This window comes from Alnus glutinosa, chromosome 14 (genome assembly GCF_958979055.1).
Source record: "Alnus glutinosa chromosome 14, dhAlnGlut1.1, whole genome shotgun sequence".
In the NCBI taxonomy this organism is placed as follows: domain Eukaryota; kingdom Viridiplantae; phylum Streptophyta; class Magnoliopsida; order Fagales; family Betulaceae; genus Alnus; species Alnus glutinosa.
In genome coordinates, this window is record NC_084899.1 from 2,655,239 (window position 1) to 2,674,862 (window position 19,624).

The window sequence follows — 19,624 nt, forward strand, 5'->3', positions numbered from 1 at the left end:
TCCTTGCCTCTAGCAATGAGAAACAATTCTGGAAAAAGAGTCTTCAAAGGAATCTCCCCACACCACACATCATGCCAAAATAGAACTTTCGAACCATTCCCAATCTCATATCTCACATGAGCTGCAAAAGCATCCCATCGCCTCCTAATACACTTCCAAACTCCAAACCCAAAAGAACCCCCAACCTCCTTAGAGCACCAACCACTCCCCATACTTCCATATTTGGAATCCACCACCTTTCTCCACAAAGCATCCCTCTCCAAAGCATATCTCCATAACCATTTACCCATCAAAGCTTTATTGAACATAACCATATTTCTCACTCCTAGTCCCCCCGAAACCTTTGAAGAACAAATCGTATGCCAATTAACCAAATGAAATTTAAATTCATCTCCAATACCACCCCAAAGGAAGTCTCTCTAAAGTTTTTCCAAACGATTTGCCACTCCCACTAGAATAAGGAAGAGAGACAGAAAATACATAGGTAAACTTGAAATAGTACTATTAATCAAAGTTAACCTCCCACCCTTAGATAAATACAACCTCTTCCACCCTGCTAATCTAGCTTCTATCTTCTCAATAACGCTATTCTATATATGAGCGTCTTTATACTTAGCACCCAATGGCAGACCCAAATACTTTAACGGAAGTGAGGCCACACCACACCCAAGACTACTAGCCAACTCCTCCACATCCCCTACCTCACCTACCGGAACCATCTCAGATTTAGACAAATTAATTCTCAAGCCTGAAGCTGCTTCAAAACAAAGCAGCAAACACCTCAAGTCTTGGATTTGGTTAGCAATAGAATCACAAAAGATCAATGTATCATATGCAAATAATAGATGGGATACCATCATAGCATCTTGCGAACTCGATCCCACTGAGAACCCCAATAAGCGCCCACTATCCACCGTCGCATATATCATCCGACTGAAAGCCTCTATCATCAACACAAACAAAAGCAGAGACAAAGGATCCCCTTGTCGAAGACCCCGTGAGCTACGAAAAAACCCTGAAGGCGACCCATTGATATTTATAGAAAAACAAACAGTAGAAATACAATGAGCAATCCAGCCACGCCATCTATCCCTAAAACTGCATCTCTTCAAAACATAAAGCAGAAACTCCCAACTTACATGATCATACGCCTTCTCCAAATCCAACTTACAAATAATGCCTGGAGTTCCAGATCGAATCTTGCTATCCACGCATTCATTGGCCGCCAAAATAGAATCCAATATTTGCCTCCCCTTGATAAAAGCAGTCTGAGAATGGGAAACAACCTTCCCCAACACTGACTTCAACTTATTTGCCAGGACCTTTGAGATGATTTTGTACATTCCACATATTAAACTGATAGGTCGAAAATCCTTGATATCCACCGCTCCAGCTTTCTTTGGAATCAGCGACACAAAAAGGTAGCGTTAAGGCTCTTTTCGAACTTTCCACTGGTTTGAAACTCCTTTAACACCGCAATAATATCAGTCTTCAAGATCTCCCAACACTTCTGAAAAAATGCCATAGTAAAACCATCAGGCCCAGGAGCCTTATCGCCTTTGAAATTCTGAATTACCGCCCGGATTTCATCTTCCTCAAACTCACGTTCCATCCATATTCTATCTTCTTCATCAATGTAAAGAAAAGATAAATCATCTGCCCTTGGTCTCCACTGATATTGCTCACTGTACAGCTTTTTGTAGAACTCCACAACGTGATCGTGGATAACTGTCCTATCATCAGTCAATCGTCCATCCACCACTAGAGCCTCAATCGTATTATGTCTTCTATGAGAGTTAGCCAGCCTGTAGAAGAATTTGGTATTACTGTCACCCTCTTTTAACCACAATGCCCTAGATTTCTGTCTCCAACTCACTTCTTCAAGAAGAACATGCCGCTCTAAGTTTCTAGAAAACTCTTCTCTCTTGAACTTTTCTTCTTCAGATAACGGCCTATCCTCTGCGATCAAATGCTCACACAGACCATTTTCCAGTTTCTTTTTATGAACCCCTACATTCCCAAACACCTCCTCATTCCATTGTTTAAGATCAGTTTTCAATGCTTTTAACTTACTGGCAAACACAAAGTTAGGCGTACCTTCATACATATAAGATCCCCACCATCTCTTCACCTGCTCCTCAAATCCTTCCGCTTGCAACCACATTTTTTCAAATTTAAACGACCCCCTACCACGTCTCCCGACTCCACAATCCAAAAGCAGAGGATAATGATCCGAAAGAATACGAGGTAGACGTCTTTAAGACACATTTAGAAAATATTCCTCCCATTCTGTAGATAGCAAAAATCGATCAATTTTGGACCAAGTGCTGCAATTTGACCAAATGGATCTCCCCTCAACCAAAGGAATATCGATGAGACCCTGTTCAAAAATAAACTTAGAAAACTCAACCATAGCTTGAAATGATCTCGCTTCCCCCCCCTCTTTCGCTCGGAGACCAAACGATGTTAAAATCCCCCCCCCCCCCCCCCATACACCAAGGCAGCTCCCAAATATTCCTCAAACCTACCAATTCATCCCAAGGCACTCTTCTATCACCATCATCATTAGGTCCATAAACACCCGCAAAACCCCAATCAAAATTTACTGACACACTACGGAATGCACAAGCTACCACATACCTCCCCACATACTCTTCAATCTTCTCGACTACTCTTCTATCTCATATTAACAAGATGCCTCCCGAAGCCCCTCTAGAACCCAAATACACCCAATCCACATAAACACAACCCCAAACACTATAGACCACCTCCCTACTAATTACCTCCATTTTTGTCTCTTGTAAGCAAACAATGGCCCCGTTTAGTAATTCCCTTCCCCTCCCCTCCCCTTCCCTTATGGGAGAATCTTCTTGGTGAGTGAAAATAGAAAGTGATTGATGTGATATAAAGTAGAGAGAATTTATATGAAAAAGTGAAAAAAAAAATTGTATTGTAGTGAATTTTTTTATTTAAATAATAATAAAAAATTATTGATGTGATATAAAAAGTTAAAAAGTAAAGAATGTTTTGAATTTGATGTTTTTTGAAAAAGGTGAAAGTAAGGGGGAGGGGAAGGGAAGGGGAAGGGAGGGAGTTACTAAACGGGGCCATTCCCTCAACAACCCCCTAATCTTCGTTCTTTTCTCGAGCTCATTCATGCCTCGTACATTCTATGAGATTATCTTTGGCTTCAACATTAACAATTGTCAACCCTCCCCTTCCTAGTCAACCTAGACGATTGACCTCCTTTCCCATCATAATTCAACGAACATTCTAACCTATTCACTTCACGTTGTCCACGATTCCCAAATTTGGCCCTCAAATTATTGTCGTGCCTCACCCTATCGAAATACCGATGTGCTTCAATATTATTGAACAAATCCATCAACTTATCTTCATAGCCTGGACAAGACATTCCTACAACTTTACAAAAACCTCTTAACTCTCTCAATCATCCATTCTGTGGACATAGGGTCATCTCCTAGTTGTTCCTCCAAAACTGCCAGCGGTTGTATATCCAGCATCTCACCTCCCCCAATAACATCATCTGCCCGGCTCACCAAAGCTAACATATGGTTAACTATAGTTATATACAACATTAGATAATATGCTTACATATTGTATACTATAGTTATATATAATATACTAGTTACTCGCATATTCTATATTCTATAGTTATTACTTATGGTAACTTATAGAGTTATAGTTATATGCTATATTATATAATATGTTTACATTAACATATTATATATTTTAATACTTACACTATAGTTATATATAATAACATATTATTAAAAATGATATCGCACTATGTAACAATATTAATATATAGCACAATTACAATTTTTTTTTTTGCATTTAAATATAATAAACACCATCCAACTCAACCACCAACTCATCCTTTAACTATTTCCAAGACTTACACATCACCCAAACACACGCACCACACACAAACACTACACTCCTTTTACCTGATGCTTACACCTCGTCTCCCTTCTTTAATCTGTCGACAACTAAAGAATGCTTGTGCAAGGAAATTAAGGAATGCTTCAGTAGCGGCTCATTAAAGTTTTATGGTGTCTCTAATCAGTGGAATGTAAACTTTGCTAGAGTGGCTCGTTCTTTAAATTTTTATATTCAGTTAGAATGAGACGGAATTGTGAAGACAAGTTTTGGTGGTCCCCTCAATAAAAGGGTTGTTAGTTGCTAGCTCCCTCTATAATGTCCTTGCTTGTAATGACGGCTCTCTTTTCCCTTGGAAAAGTATTTGGCGGACTAAAGTTCTGTTGAGAGCAGCCTTTTTTGCTTGGTCAATGGCCTTAGAGAATCCCTACCATGGACAATCTTAAGAAATAGCATATCATTGGTATTATTGTGGTCGATAGGTGCTATATGTACAAGAGGAGTGGAGACTCCGCGAACCATCTTCTCTTCCATTGTAAGGTTGGAGGAACCTTTAAGATGTGAAATTCATTTGAGATAATTTGCTTGTATGCAACACAATATTGAGGTTTTTTTTTTGCCACCCTAGTGCCAAAAACTGAGATGATATGATGTCTGGATGGAGCTACAAGGACAAGATGAAAGCCATAGCAAATGGGGGCTGATGCAGTAGGAAGAGACATTATAGTAAATGATCGAATGTGTAGTCCTAGATAGAGTTTAATGAAGCTAGGGATTAGGACTGATCAATTTTTTTGTAATAAAATTGATTCACAATAGCCAACATTATAGTATATGATTCATGTTAGTTCGCCATTGAGAATTAGTGAAGCATGTCTGACAGCTCGAGAGACTCGCCAAACTTCATGTTGTACTAAATGCCACGCCTCTGCAGTATTCAGATCCTTTGCCTTCTCAATTGCATCATTTATCCCAGGGAAGGATTTAGATTCATAGTCATTGTGCTTTGAGGGCCCATAAATCTGAAAAAGCAAAATAATAAATATGGTCCCATTCTGTAATTACAATAATGCAATATCTTCAATTGGGTAGGATGGATTTAATTTTCATATCTGGAAAAATTGCTTTTACTTGAGCTTTTGAAAATTATAGTAATTTAAATTAAGGAGTCGTGTTGATTAAGAGAAACATACCAAATGCTTATACCATGACCTTTCAGAGAGTCCATCTTGGTCTGTAAATGCACGCTCTGCCATCATTAGTCTGTCATTCAGCTCTCTCACCTTCAAATGATCTTTATTCCAGATTGATGCCCAACCTTTTCTTTCTTCTATTGCCTACAGAATCATACTTCATGCTTTTGATATATGGAAAACGTGATTTGTTACAATGTAGAATACATACAGAAACTCAAGTTTATACCTTTCTCTGGTTGTTCACTGTGGTGGCTGCTTTTTGGAGCTCCTCTATGGACTTGAACAAAGGAGTTAGGCTTATGTTCTTATCTGAGATCTCAACTTTTAAGTCCTTTGTGTATGTCTGTTATTCCAGGATTCAATTCATTATGTTTGTGTTTGCCACTAAACCTCAATAGTAATAATCTATGTTCCACAAGACTGCATGTAATGATTTTCGTAACATTTAACATTGACGTACCTGCAGCTCCTGTGCATAGGAGAGATAGTTGTAAGGCAAAAACTCCTCGTCTGCTAACCAAAGAGCCACTAAACCCCAAACACTTGCCACTGTTTTTCAAAACAAATTTGATAAAATTTAGATCTTTTGGGCACTTGAAGTAAGATCTATTAGTGCAAAATGTTAGTATTTAGAGCTATATGATGAAAATATGCTTCAGAGGCTTTTTTTTTGGGTGGGAAGGAATCCAAAAAATTGTGTTGGATACTGCTAGGTAAAAACTTTATGGCTCACCTGCAACATGTCTATGAAACATTGGATCACCAAATTTTTGCATCCAGATAAAGTCATCGTACATTGAGTGGTATACAGGGTACCCTGCATTTGATGACAACTATTCAATGGAAAGCCATAAAAGTTCCAAAAAGCACACTACCACAGTATACCTGCGCTTAAGTTTTTCTTAAGGATAAAATATTTCGACGTTTTGAAGCTTATTAAAGTAATGGTGTCTAGTCCCTTACTACAATAGGGAACATCACTTTATTTCAGGCTTGGTAAGTTATATGACTAGATAAGTTAATTTTGGCTTTTGATTTATAAGTTGTTTCCTTTTAGGAGGATCAAAAGCTCATTCAGGGGATGAACCATATGTTATATTTCAAAAAGAGTGTCCTTTTGCTATGGTGCATATGGATAATGGTCTTGAATAAGTATACTTGAAATTACTACAGCAAAGTAATTTTTTTTTTCTTGAATATGAAAATTTTTAAAAATCTCTTTGAGGTTTTGTCATATTCTTGGTTAGACAAAGGGATTGTCCTAACAGTACTATTGGGTGGTTTTGGTTACATTGTGATGAATGTTCTAATTGAAATCTTTTTAGTACTGCCTTTGATATGAACAATGTGGATATTTGCCTGGGTTTTTACACTGCATTCAGCATCTCTTACTTGTTTCAGCAGGTGGTTGTGATGTATGCATTAGATATGATGCTATGGTTGGATTTTCGTCATATAATACTTGATTTTGAAATCATGCTTCCCTATTTTGTTTTGCTTTGTATGGTGAAATAACTTTTACGTTGAAACTTTTTCAATTATCGAGTTCTTCATATCAATTCTGAAAAGTATACTAGCAGTTGCTTCCTTTAGCAGAAAAATGGCACATACAGTATACATTTGGGTCTGTGCACGCATGCGTGTATCATCTTACCAACTAAAGGATGATGTGAGATGAAAGAAAACTTGTGCTTGTTACCTCCTCCAAAAAACATTCCAGTTGCTGGAATCCCTACATGTTGCACAAAAGCTGCAAAATCTGATCCTCCATCTCCTAACCTCCCAATCTTTACATAGAAAGCACAAGTTAATGAGCATCAACAATTTAACAGTATAAGTTTCAAGGTTCACTTGATGAAAGTCATCTCCTATGTCTTTTTCATCTGCGTTTGGTAATATGAGGCTAGACTTGGAATTAATTATCACTAGCTGGTAGGCTGGAGACGAAGTCAGTGGCACTTTTTACATTCAGAGTCGCTGCAATGCAGTTTTCTTTCCTTCTTGAAGTTATCAATTTTAGATCATAAAGTCAAGTTGGTACTATTATAGGCTTTTGCATTTTGCTTACCAGGGGAGAATTGCTAGAACCGACCCATGAATCGTAAATACTTTGTGATGGGTTATCTGGGTCTTGAACCTTCAAAAACCAATTACAATTTCAGTTGAGATGATTGAGATAATAGCAGCAAGGAGGAAGAAATATCAATTCTTGGTATAGCTTATGCAATTGCTGCTTTCACTGTTGGGTTATTCTAGTTTCTACCCTACCATTGCTTATGCTTGCTGTTGCTAGTTTTCCTAGTAGCATAACTTTTGAGATACCTCTTGAGTTGCTCGTTTGAGCAGTTCATCAAGCTGGGGAGTTGCAGAGGCATAGAAACCTGGTCCAGATACCGCACAGTCAACATTTAAGTACGCAACAGCCCTTGAAGCTAGCATTTGTCTGTTCTCTTCTACCCATTCCGTTGATCCTAGCTAAATATAGAGGTTAGGTTAAATTTCCATTGTGTGTGTGTGTGTGTGTGTGTGTGTGTGTGTGTGTGTGTGTGTGCGTGCGCGCATGAGAGAGAGAGAGAGAGAGAGAGACCAGGCCATATTCCTCCGCATCCCAATTGCACAACACAATTGTTCTTCGAGGTTTCCATCCTCCTCCTTGCATCTTCCCCAGTCTTTCAGCAATCTACAGATAGTATCAAAATCAGGCGGTGCTGCTGTGGTGAACTTTCCTCATTGAGTAGGTACTTGACAAGGCAATCTGTTGGAGTCATTTTTACCTGTAGCAATGCTGCGGTGCCACTGTTGGGATCAACGGCTCCAAAAGTCCATGCATCCCGATGATTACCCAGTATGACAAATCTGCATATGATTGTAACATTTTTTACTTGATCATTACTAGGTAGGTTGTTTCGTCAGTCGTCACTGTCAGTTTTTATTAGTCAATGGGAAAAGTCCACGTTCCCTCAAAATGATTGTCAATGTTCTCCCAAACTATAATTTGGGTACTCTGTTTTTTTAAAACATATCATGAAAATATTTAACTGCCAATTTAGCTAATGCCCGCTTTTTATGAAAGATTTTGGACATACCGATCAGGCTCTTCTGCTCCTTCAATCACACCAATGACATTCTGAATTGTCCCTATGAATTGCTTTCCCTGAAAACAACATTTGAAGTGACAATTCAGCAACTATTAGTAGCCCTTGGTTCAGGTTTGTTTTTTTGTTTTTTTTTTTTCTGATTTTATTTCTAGGGCTGGATTAGTTTGAGCTTACAGTGTAACTGAGATTGACAATCCCTGGCCCCGGTCCGACCCTGTAGGTAGGCGCATCTTTGCTTCCCTGCCAATCCTCATTAGCAACATGTCCGCCAATCGATCCTAAGATTGTTTCACCATCTGCCGCAGATATTGGCAATGAAGGTATAAGAGGAACATCCCCTCCTTTCTCTACTTCCTCTTCTGATAACCTTTCACAGTCTCCGCTGCTCGCCCACCCAGGTGTGGTAGGGTCTCCAAGCCCATTGTAAACCGTTCCCACCTGTACTCCACTGGGTGGCATCCACCTGTCATCTGGGAACCACCGTGTATCCCCTCCCCCGCCACCGTAGTCCTTCCTATCTGTATACACCAACACCCCTACAGCGCCTGCCACGTATGCATTCTTGACTATGTGCCCTCTGTATATTTCTCCATACCTTGCCAATACAACTGTACCCGACACATTCACACCCATTTCCTTCAGCGTCGTGTAGTCTTCCACCCGCCCATAGTTCACGTAAGCCACGGGTGCAGAGACAGTGCCGGACTTTGCATATGCATGGAAAGTAGGCTGAACTTGGTCTGACACGTCGGCATATGGATCGCCGTCGTAAATTTCTTGACGAAGACTGAACGCAGTGGGCGGCTCTGGAGGTGGACGTGTTAGCGATAGGGAACGCTGTGCTGGGTAGGTTAGAGACACCTCGTAGGATGCTATGTGAGATTTGATATTGCTGGAAGTGAAGACGGATAGAACGTAGGCTGCGGCCTCGGCGTTTGCCTCGGAGCCGGCAACGTGGGGCCGGCGAGTGAGGGTGTAGAGGTGGTGTGATATTGAGGCGTTGTCAGATAGAGAAGTGGATGTGAAGAGGGAGTGAAATGATGATTTTGGAGGGGGAGAAAGGAGAAAGAAGGTGAAAGAGGTGGCTAAGCCTAGGAAGATGGCGGTGGCTGTTTTCAACATGGGCTAAACTTTTTCGAGTGTTTGAGAAATCTTTTGGTGGGTGCAGATTTTTTGTTGTTCTTGAGGTCGAATTCCGGAATGTGAATTAAGCATTTAGCAGGAGAAGCTGCGAAACGCCATAGAGAGAGAGAGAGAGAGAGAGAGAGAGTTGACTGTTATGTTGGATTGTGCAGATTAAATAACAGAAGCAGGAAATTAATAATATGTTTGGATCTTGGATTATTCAGATTAAATAACAAAAAGTTGCAAAATTTCTTACTATTGTCTTGACCATTGCCATCAAATGCTGTATGCATGCGTGTCTCTCTTGTGACGGCATCATAGTGTTCACCGTCCTGATTGATTTGTGATATGAGACAAATTACAACCGTTGATTCTATATCATTTTGGGATGATGATGCGGGAGATAAAAAATAATTTTTTTTTTTGAAGGGAGAAACAAAGGTGTAATTGGTTGTAAAGCGAAGATTATAAATTAATGTTAAATATCATTTTCCTTTGAAAATTGCTGAGAATCTTTGATCTGATTTGGGGTACAATCCACTGTAATTACTGTTTATCCACTAATCTATATTCTAATCCATAATGCTGCACAGATCAGCAAGAGGATGCCAGATTGCCAGTCCAATCCTTGAATGAAACAAAAAGTTAAATTTCCTAAACGGTTCACGGTTGTGTCAGATTTCTCCGACACAACACGTGCGCTCGTCTCGCACGGGCTCCCACATGCGACCCTGCCATTATTTCCATAGCCATATATATAAAATAAAAATGATTAGGTCGATTGTCAATGCTCATGAATTCTTCGACTCGGGTTCTGAAGCTCCGGAACGTGGGAATTGGGGAATTGCTTGCTGAGAAAACGAAGGAAGAGACAAGGAAGTGTGGGTCTTATGTTTGATGTTATTTTTGATTCCAGATAAGGAGTATTTATGTCGAAATATGCTTTAGTTTAAATGTCTTTTATTTCCATGCTCAAAAAATAAAGTCTTTTGTTGGTTTTCTGGGGCGGAAAGAGGTGAGAGTTTAGTTTATCATCCCTTTGTTTCGGCATAAAATATTTTTTATTTTTTTTTTAGTGCGACAAAAAATAATAGTCAAACCAAAAATATTTTCAATTTGACTAAAAAAAAAGAAGCTTTTTTAGCTTCGGAAAATAATTTATATTTTTAAATTTCATAAATCATTTTTTGAGTTTAAGTTTCTCATTCTTAAATTGCTGGACCATCGTTAGACCACCATAAAGACATATTTGGGCCACTACTGGGTCACCAGCAAACCACCACTCTCGGGCTATCGCTAGACCACCACCGAGCCACCCGCAGACCACTATCGAGCCACTCACCAAGCCACCCCCGAGCCACTCCCGGACTACCACCAAACCACCACCAGACCATCACTGAGCCACCTCTGAACTACCGCTGAGCCACCTGGGACCATCGTTGAGTTACCCACAGACCATCACCGAGCTAGCCTCGGACCACCACTGAGCCATCATCGAACCACCTCCTGACCACCGTTAAACCACTTTGGACCATCATTGAGCCACTAACAGACCACTGTCGAGCTCCTCCCAAACCACCGACAAACTACCACTAAGTCATCCCTTGACGACCACCGAACCACTACCAAGACACTCCTGGACCACCACCAAGCAATTATTTTATAGGGTTAAATATAATTCACCCTCTCAAAGTTGTCACACATTTTCAATTCGACTACCAAAGTTTAAAAATTTGCAATGTGCCCCTCCAAAATTATCAAATTTGTCAATGTTGCCATTCTGTTTGGCTTATCCGTCAAATTAGACGGAATTTTGAACACGTGTCTGATGTCTGTCACGCGATTTTTTTTTTTATGCAAATTTATCTGTTTTGCCCTCATTATAAAATTCAGAAAACTTTATGGAGGCAAATTACAAATTAAATTGAACCATTGAAAAGGCTATAAAAAAATTTCTTGCATTTCTTTTTTTTCAATACCCAAACCAAGTCCGACTAGGAAAGGGTGACCGGTAAAAGCTTGGAATGAAAATGTAGACTTTTTAAAGATTTTTTGGACGCCTGCAATCTTGGCCGTTTGGCGTTTGGTAAAGTACATGAGATTTTTTGTTAATTAAACTATATGAGGTAACTCGATTCCTGATTTAGAGTGCATTTTACCTCCCAATTCCGCAAACCAGATGCGCAGTTTTAATAAAATTACAGAAAACGTTCTGTTTGATAGTGCATTTTTTTTTTTTTTTTTAAATTGAAAATGAGAAAAGTTTCGCATTTCCGCGCAATTGGCAATAAATGCTTTGTTCAAAATACGCGATTTTAAAAAAGCGAATCGTAATTTTATCAAATACTTTAACAACCCGCTTTTTACAAAAATGTATAATCAAAAATTTCGATTTTGCACGTGACTTTATGACATCATTAGAGTTATAAAATAGCGGCGGAATATAATTTTTATATATAAACTTGAAAACTATAATACAAAACATTGAGTTGACTGAAATTCCTTGAAACATTTATTAAAAGTCATTTATACTCATTACAACGAAATATGTGTCACAAACGACACGAAAGCATACATGAAAAGTCTACTAAATACAAGTAAATCTCTAAACATGTTACATACAAAATAGTATAAACATTAATAATTACAAAGCATTAAAACCTAATTACATTAGCTTTAGAACTCTTAAGCTAGTAGATTATCCCATCCATTATCTTATGAACCTGCAACAATCATCTATGAAATGGTGGTTATTACCACAACCCCATACTTACATAAGTGAGCTAACTGTTATTCAACAATATAATGTATTATGCGTTATTTAAGGAGAGAGAGATAACATAATGATGTAGTGACAATTTTTTATGCAAAGTGTTAAATAGTTCAATATAGTTATTTCACTCTACTTGTTTTGAGCCATTACTCGATTAGCGACTATCTCAGAGATGTTCCTTCTACATTACTTTTTATTAGCATATTTCCGCACTAGCAGAGTACGTTCCACGTCACTCTCCTAACACTTTGAGAGACATTCCTCCCAATATTAATTATTATTGTTTTCGGTTCAGGCACAATTCTCATCTTAAACCTTTGGGAGACGTTACTCACAATATTAATAGGTTTATTATTCATAATATGAAATAATCATTCACACGTATCCAATTAAAATAAAACATAAACATAATACTATTGAAATTCAGTACTACTATCAGTAAGTATTTTATACTTACATTCCTTTTGTAAGAATACCACTTCACACACACACACACACGGGTTCTACCCAAAAATTCCACCAAAATTTGATTATACCCCAAATCTACAATTAGTTTAAACAAGGAAGAATACCATAAAAACAAACCACATAATCACTAAGAAAACCCAACTCTAAGATCATCACTACTAAACTGGAAAAACCACATACTTTATTAACTGCTGGATGTGAATATTGTTTCCTACAATATTAAGTCGTTCGAGCGTTAATTCTATACTTGTCTATTTTATTTAGTCTTAAATTTTAATTTAAGACATTTTATTGTATGACTTAAAATCTGAGGCGCTACAAACACTTAACTGCATTTATGTTAATTTCTTTTTAATTTGTTGACCGGGGTTGGAATTTGCTTCTACGTATGTACATTACTTGCGTTGAAATAGTGGATCGCTGGATGCAAATCTATTGGACAACATAGTTGGCTTTGGTTGAAGAACCGATCGCCGGCAGCTCTTGTGACTGACTGGTCCACTTTGGTTGAATTGACTCAGCGGGTCACGGAACCATATGTTTTGCATCTTGCCGATTTGCCTTTCTTTTGCTCGGAGTTGGTACCTTCTCGCCATTAATGGGATATAAATAAGATTGAGACTCTTATTTGTGTCGTTTATTTGACGTCAATCGCAACATGCAACCCGTAAAAGAGAGAGAACGGTAACTGGCAGGTGGGGAATGGTCTAATAACTGTATGAAACCTATATATATATATATATATTTAAATGCAAGAAGTTGTTGAAGAAAAGACAATGGCAGATCTTTTGAGAAACTGCCGAGAATACAAAGGCATGTCTAATAACAACAACACATCATATCAATCCATATCAAGAAGACATTCAAAGTAACCAGCTGTAACCAGCTACTCAAAATCAAAATTTTGATTTGCTTCATCTACAGGGCTAATCACGGGTTAATTTGAGAAGAGAGATTTGATGTTAACATCAACTGGTTGGCTCAAGTCGTACGGACCTTGTTCTTGGTGGCATTTCTATCATATTTTAAGTTTTAATTTTTTTTTGAATGCGTATAAATCCACCGACGCTAGTCAAAGTCTTATTCGATCTGTGTAAAGGAAGCGCTTTACACTAGTCCGGGCTTTATCCGACAAAAATAGTTACACAAAGTGATACGGCCTTAAAAGAATTCTTAGTCATTAAAATAAAAATAAAAATTGATGTTATGATCTAACATTACGTTTATAATGCTGTCGTACAAAAACTAATTAAAAACTGTCGGTTCAATTTTTTTTTTTTTTTTTTTAAAAAAAGTATTAAGGTGTTTAACTAGTGGTTTTCTTTAAAAAAATTACTTGCCCTCATCGGATTATGATGAAATGGCATGTAAAGCAGTGCATAAAATAATTTTAGCCCCAAATTATTCTTAACGGTCAATATTATATTCCTTAAGGTGCGTTACAGCAATATTAGCCGAAAGTTGTAATGTGAGAGTTCAATTTTGAACATTTTTCAATATCTCCCTCTCTTAGAATTTTATATTAAATCTTAATAGAAGAAATGAAAATGATCAACATATCTCCATTAAAAAAATTAAAAAAAAAATGAATATATATATATATATATATATATATATATATATATATATATATATATATATATATATATATATATATATATATAATTTTAAAAACTACCTTATTATTCGAGGGATAGAATAGAGACGGGTAGAATTACTCAAATTACACTACACCGACGCCGTAGCCAGTAGCCAGTAGCCCAGTAGGTCTTTTGTGATGAAGAGGGAAATTGACAAATTGTAAGCAGGGTTGTCGAATAGATGTTTAGCTGGCGTTCCCAAAGTTCTTTGAAGTACTATTGGGCTTCGAATCAGAGACATTTTTTAAAAAAAAACTTTAAATTTTTAGTTAAGGACGTACTTTGTATTTTTATAAATTTTATAAAAATATAAGGAATATTTTATTTGTTAATAGTTTGAGTTTAAAGAAAAAAACTTAATTTTAAGAGAGAATTAAAAGGAGCTAAAACGTCGAACACCCAAGATACAAAACTCATTACAAAACTCAAGACAGTTCATGAGAAAACATGAAGTGTTTCCAAATTTTTAAGTTCTGCTGATCATGAGCGGAAAGCTACTCAACTTAGGGCCGACTCAATGGTATTAGCAACTTAGTCCACCGCATTAGGCCCCTATTTAGTAAAGGCCACCTAAAATAATGCCTTTACATAATAAAAAAATAAAAATAAAAAAAGAAAGAAAAGAAGAAAGAAAAAAAATAATGCTATAAATCATATTTTTATCCTACAAATATTCTATAATGTTAAAATGGCGGTTCGAATTAACTCTCGGATCAATCATTATTAACAAAAAAAATAAAAATAAAAATAAAAATAAAAATAAAAATGATTGAAACTGCCACATTACATTGTGATATAATTATACAATAAGAATTCAAAGGAGGCCATTTGACATGCTATGAAGGCCTAAAAAATAAAAAATAAAATTTACGAGGGACATTTAAAACCTTAAAAGATTTCAAACAAAGCATGTACCCTTTTCTTTTCTTTTTTTGAATATTTAATATTTAATATAAAAGTTTATTATATTATTACATTATAATTAAGAAGGCCTCATTTTAACTTATTACCACCTTAGGCTTCAATTTACATGAGCAACTTATATTGAGCTGCCCCTGACTCAACTACCTAACGCACTGACACAAGCCATGGAGATGGAGCCAATCCTTGGTCCGTATAGCAACAATTTTGCAATTCCGTTGGCTAAATTTCTAACTCAATTTGGGTATTTGTTTGCATCCAGAATCTTCAAAGCATGTTCCTCGACTCTAAAGTATGATTTGGTATCCTTAAAAATCATCATTAAAAATAGTTTCTTCTGCAAAAAGCTTGATTAAAGGCCAATTTATTATTCTTAGCCTTGTAACTGGTAAATCTCAGTTAGAACTTAATTAGCCTGATTGTGTTGCTTTTTTTCTACTCCTGCAGTTGGGTCTAAACAATCCCATCTCATAACTTAATCAGAAACCCAACAAAATTAAACCGCTCAACATGGTCAGATTTGGATTACAATGTAATCGTGATAAATTTCTGGATCCAATAATTTGACGACCATGATTTAATTAAGATTAGGCAGAGGCTAACAACAGGTTGCTTACAGAATATTAAGACAAACAGTAGTACAGAAGCATGGCATTATCTCCTCACGAATATATTCACCTTCACACACAAACAGGGGGAGGAACACTCACGGGCACCACCAAACAAAAACAACAACAAAAAGTACTGCAAAAACTTTTATAAGCAAAAAAGTGCAACCTGTTTGTGGATTAGATTGTTTGCTCATCTCTCTCTCTCTCTCTCTACATGGATGTTAGAAGAGGCACCCGTGACCTCTCACTTTCTGTCGTTGATTCTCTAATTCAGAATCACTTTTCCTAAAACTTGTAGGTACATCTACGTATATATAAACTATGAGCAAGCCGCGCGCTTTTTATAACATTCTCTCATTCTCATTTCCATTCTCTTTCAAGATGTGGAAACTAAGACACAGTTTCTACGTTCTTCTTCTTCTTCTTTTGTTTAACTTAAGCCAAACACGATGCCACACCAAAGGAATTCGACCGAGGAATTCAATGGGGAAGCAATTACCAAGCAATATGACTCAAACCCAATTCTCAGAGCAGCAATTTATGAAGTGGGTCAGCTTTGTTGGTAGCCTCAAACACTCTGTTTTCAAGGCTGCAAAGAATAAGCTAACCCCTTCTTACACTCTTAATGTGGCTAAAAATCCGGCGGCCGGAGATTTCACGTCAATTCAGGATGCCATTGATTCTCTTCCATTCATCAACCTTGTGAGAGTGGTTATTAAGGTCCATGCAGGGGTTTACACGTGAGTCCTCGGGCTATTATATATGTTGTGTAATTCTACTTGAATTCTTATTCCGTATTCCTATTTTGTGCATTTATTTTTGCTTGGGCTCTGCCAAAATGGTATAATTCTTCTGAACCATGACTTATATAGAGCTTTTAATTTCTATATTCAGTTTTATGTTATTTTTTTCTTCAGCTTGGTATAGAAACGTGCCTCTCTGTTTTGTTTGTTCTGGTGTCTTTTCCCTTATGATAAAAAATGCTCTTGGAGTAGTAGGCCAGGTCTCATTGAAATTTTCTTTTTAGGTTTATAAATTCTAATAATTGTGAAACGGTGGACTGGGTCTCATTGGAAATGTGGGAATTTTCAGGGAGAAAGTGAGTATACCTCAATTAAAATCCTTCATAACAATTGAAGGGGCAGGAGCAGATAAAACAATTGTTCAATGGGGAGACACAGCTCAAACACCTGGGCTAAAAGGGCATCCAATGGGAACCTACGGTTCTGCAACTTTTGCTGTGAATTCCCCTTATTTCATTGCCAAGAACATCACGTTTAAGGTCATAAAAAGCCACCTCTCCCTCTCTAGTCTCTCTCTGATATCTCTCTCTATCTCTCTCTCTGATTGTGGTAGAAAATGTGATATGCAGAACACTACCCCAGTTCCAGCACCAGGGGCAATTGGAAAGCAGGCAGTGGCATTCAGAATATCAGCAGATACAGCAACATTCTTAGGGTGTAAATTCTTGGGAGCGCAGGACACGCTTTATGACCATATGGGTAGACATTATTATAAGGATTGTTATATTGAAGGCTCTGTGGACTTCATCTTTGGCAATGGTCTCTCTCTTTTCGAGGTAAGATTATATGAGAAGAACACCTAATTAAACTATATATCTACAGCTCTGCTAAATGAAGGGAATAAGAATCAGTGAATCGTGGGGTCTAAATGTCTATTGAAACTAATTAGATGGAGGATTATGCCGCAGGGATGTCACGTGCATGCAATAGCACAGTCGATGGGGGCCCTAACAGCGCAAGGCAGGAGCAGTCTTTTAGAGGACACGGGGTTCTCATTTGTGAACTGTAAGGTCACGGGCTCAGGAGCACTCTTCCTTGGGAGGGCATGGGGTCCTTTCTCTCGGGTCGTCTTTGCTTACACATATATGGACAACATCATCATTCCCAAAGGCTGGTATAACTGGGGTGATCCTAACCGTGAAATGTAACTCTCTCTCTCTCTCTCTCTCTCTCTCTCCCTCTCCCATAGTCAGTCTGAAGCAAATGGTTTCCAACTTTCCAAGATCTGTTCTATCTGTGTGTAGCTATTTGTCGTCTTGCCCTTTTCCGCAAGAGGCCTAATGCTCTGTTTTTTCCATCTTTGTAACAAAATGACTTAGATGCCCATCCAAGACTACTAGACTCAACCATTCATTTAATATACAGGAAGGGCATATCCAGCAATGTGATGACACAAATGGGCGGTTCCAATTGAAGAACCTACCCACAAATGTGTGTGTGAGTAGTGTGTCCTTTTCCCCCCATCTGCTACTGCAAAATCTACGTGTGATGCACCCACTGTGCATAAAAAAAAGCCTATCCACCTAAATTCGGCTACATATTTTAATTCAGCCATGCTAACATATAAGCATGGTGTCTGGACTAGCTTGCTTTTCACAAGCCGGCCACCTAATCGTAGCAGTAGCTTGATTGGTTCATGGTAACATGCGCATGAGGCTGGCTTTGTATTTATGTTTTTGGCTTTTTGGGTGGCTGCAGGACTGTGTTTTATGGGCAATACAAGTGTACAGGAGCAGGAGCAAGCTTTGCAGGGAGGGTATCATGGTCCAGGGAACTTACTGCTGAGGAAGCCAAGCCTTTTATCTCACTTAGCTTCATTGATGGGTCTGAATGGATCAAATTATAATAATTCTGTATCCACATTCTTTTTTACACTTGTCTAAATTTGTTAAAGTTATCATCTTGGTGTTAAATTTTGCTCAACATATATAAAGTGGATACTTTACTCAACATAAAAAGGTTCGATACATTTGTAATGGAATACTATATATCTTTTATTATAGTTTTCTGACAAATTAATGTACCGGCTCACATTCTATGAAAATGAGTGTCATGTGACAGTTCATATTTTAATGGTTAACGTGATGAGTATCACACGAACTACCGTGCCAGTTAATTTGTAAACATAATAAGTCTCATATAGAGTGTTAATGTGAATTGCCACATCATTTTGTATAAAACCGTATTATAAAAATCATTTTGCAAATTTTGAGGACCTCATTGAATGCTTGACTTTCTATACCAAAAATATATGTAATGTAAAAATATATATCCTTGGAATATTAAGTGGACTATAATTTAAACTTGCTCCAAAAAAACAAAAAAAAAAAAAGGATAAAAAAAGGAAAATTCGTTCTTTCTTTTTTTCTTTTTTTTCTTTTTTTTTTTTTTTTTTTTTTTTTAAAAAAATTTTAAAGTATTACAACTTTTATTATAACCTATTACAAACTAAAGTGACATGTGACACTTACCAGGTAAACTATCACATTAATTTTTAATAGACAGGTAATAAAAATTGTAATACCCTACTACATTATGACCTTTTCTTTGGATTTATTCGTGCAGCTTTTAGGACAACCAATGGTATTTTATCATATGGAGGCCCGGGCTTGCATTAAAGAGTGTTAATTTATTGAGTAATGTTTTTATTCACACACATTTCATACCAGTCGGCGAAACGTTTAATAAGTGGCTATACTTTTCTTTTCTTAGGATTAATATAAGAAGTTCCTTAAAACGTGTCATACTAATTAATATGAAATGAATATAAAGAATAATATTACTCTAATTTATTTGATAGGCTAACGTAGAAACGATGAAAATGGGAAAAACATAGCCTTGGCCCTTGGCGTGCTTTAGCCCATAGTTAGCATAGTTGCTAGACTTCTTTGGATTAGAGATCTCGAAATTTGAGAAAATTTATTTTCTGGTTGTAATTTTATTTTATTATATTTAACTATATATAATATATTACTGCATTATTTAAAAATTTAACTACTATATTATTAAATACAACAAAATAAAATAACTCGCTCCATTAAGTAAAATAAAAGGATGCTCGTCCAAAGACATGGGTTAGAACCGCA

The 19,624-nt window shown here is 37.2% G+C and overlaps 2 protein-coding genes across 3 annotated transcripts; one reads left to right on the top strand and one right to left on the bottom strand.

The window, feature by feature from the left end:
* Positions 1 to 4,528: 4,528 nt before the first annotated feature.
* On the bottom strand, positions 4,529 to 9,480 carry LOC133857451 (probable glutamate carboxypeptidase LAMP1). Of its 2 annotated transcripts, none has more exons than XM_062292726.1 (12): positions 8,372 to 9,480; positions 8,186 to 8,253; positions 7,874 to 7,955; positions 7,687 to 7,779; positions 7,422 to 7,574; positions 7,168 to 7,236; positions 6,754 to 6,886; positions 5,833 to 5,916; positions 5,560 to 5,648; positions 5,326 to 5,442; positions 5,097 to 5,240; positions 4,529 to 4,925 (listed from the first exon to the last, which is right to left on the bottom strand). In XM_062292726.1, exons 1-12 carry the CDS (start codon positions 9,317 to 9,319, stop codon positions 4,743 to 4,745), a joined length of 2,163 nt encoding a protein of 720 aa, XP_062148710.1. In that variant the 5' UTR covers positions 9,320 to 9,480; the 3' UTR covers positions 4,529 to 4,742. The 2 variants fall into 2 exon arrangements, with proteins under 2 accessions (XP_062148710.1, XP_062148711.1); XM_062292727.1 differs by having other exon boundaries at positions 6,799 to 6,886; positions 8,372 to 9,479.
* Positions 9,481 to 15,999: 6,519 nt separating this feature from the next.
* On the top strand, positions 16,000 to 18,461 carry LOC133857449 (probable pectinesterase 53). The gene is made up of 5 exons (XM_062292724.1): positions 16,000 to 16,475; positions 16,828 to 17,017; positions 17,108 to 17,314; positions 17,447 to 17,682; positions 18,237 to 18,461. Exons 1-5 carry the CDS (start codon positions 16,057 to 16,059, stop codon positions 18,382 to 18,384), a joined length of 1,200 nt encoding a protein of 399 aa, XP_062148708.1. The 5' UTR covers positions 16,000 to 16,056; the 3' UTR covers positions 18,385 to 18,461.
* The last annotated feature ends 1,163 nt before the right edge of the window (positions 18,462 to 19,624 follow it).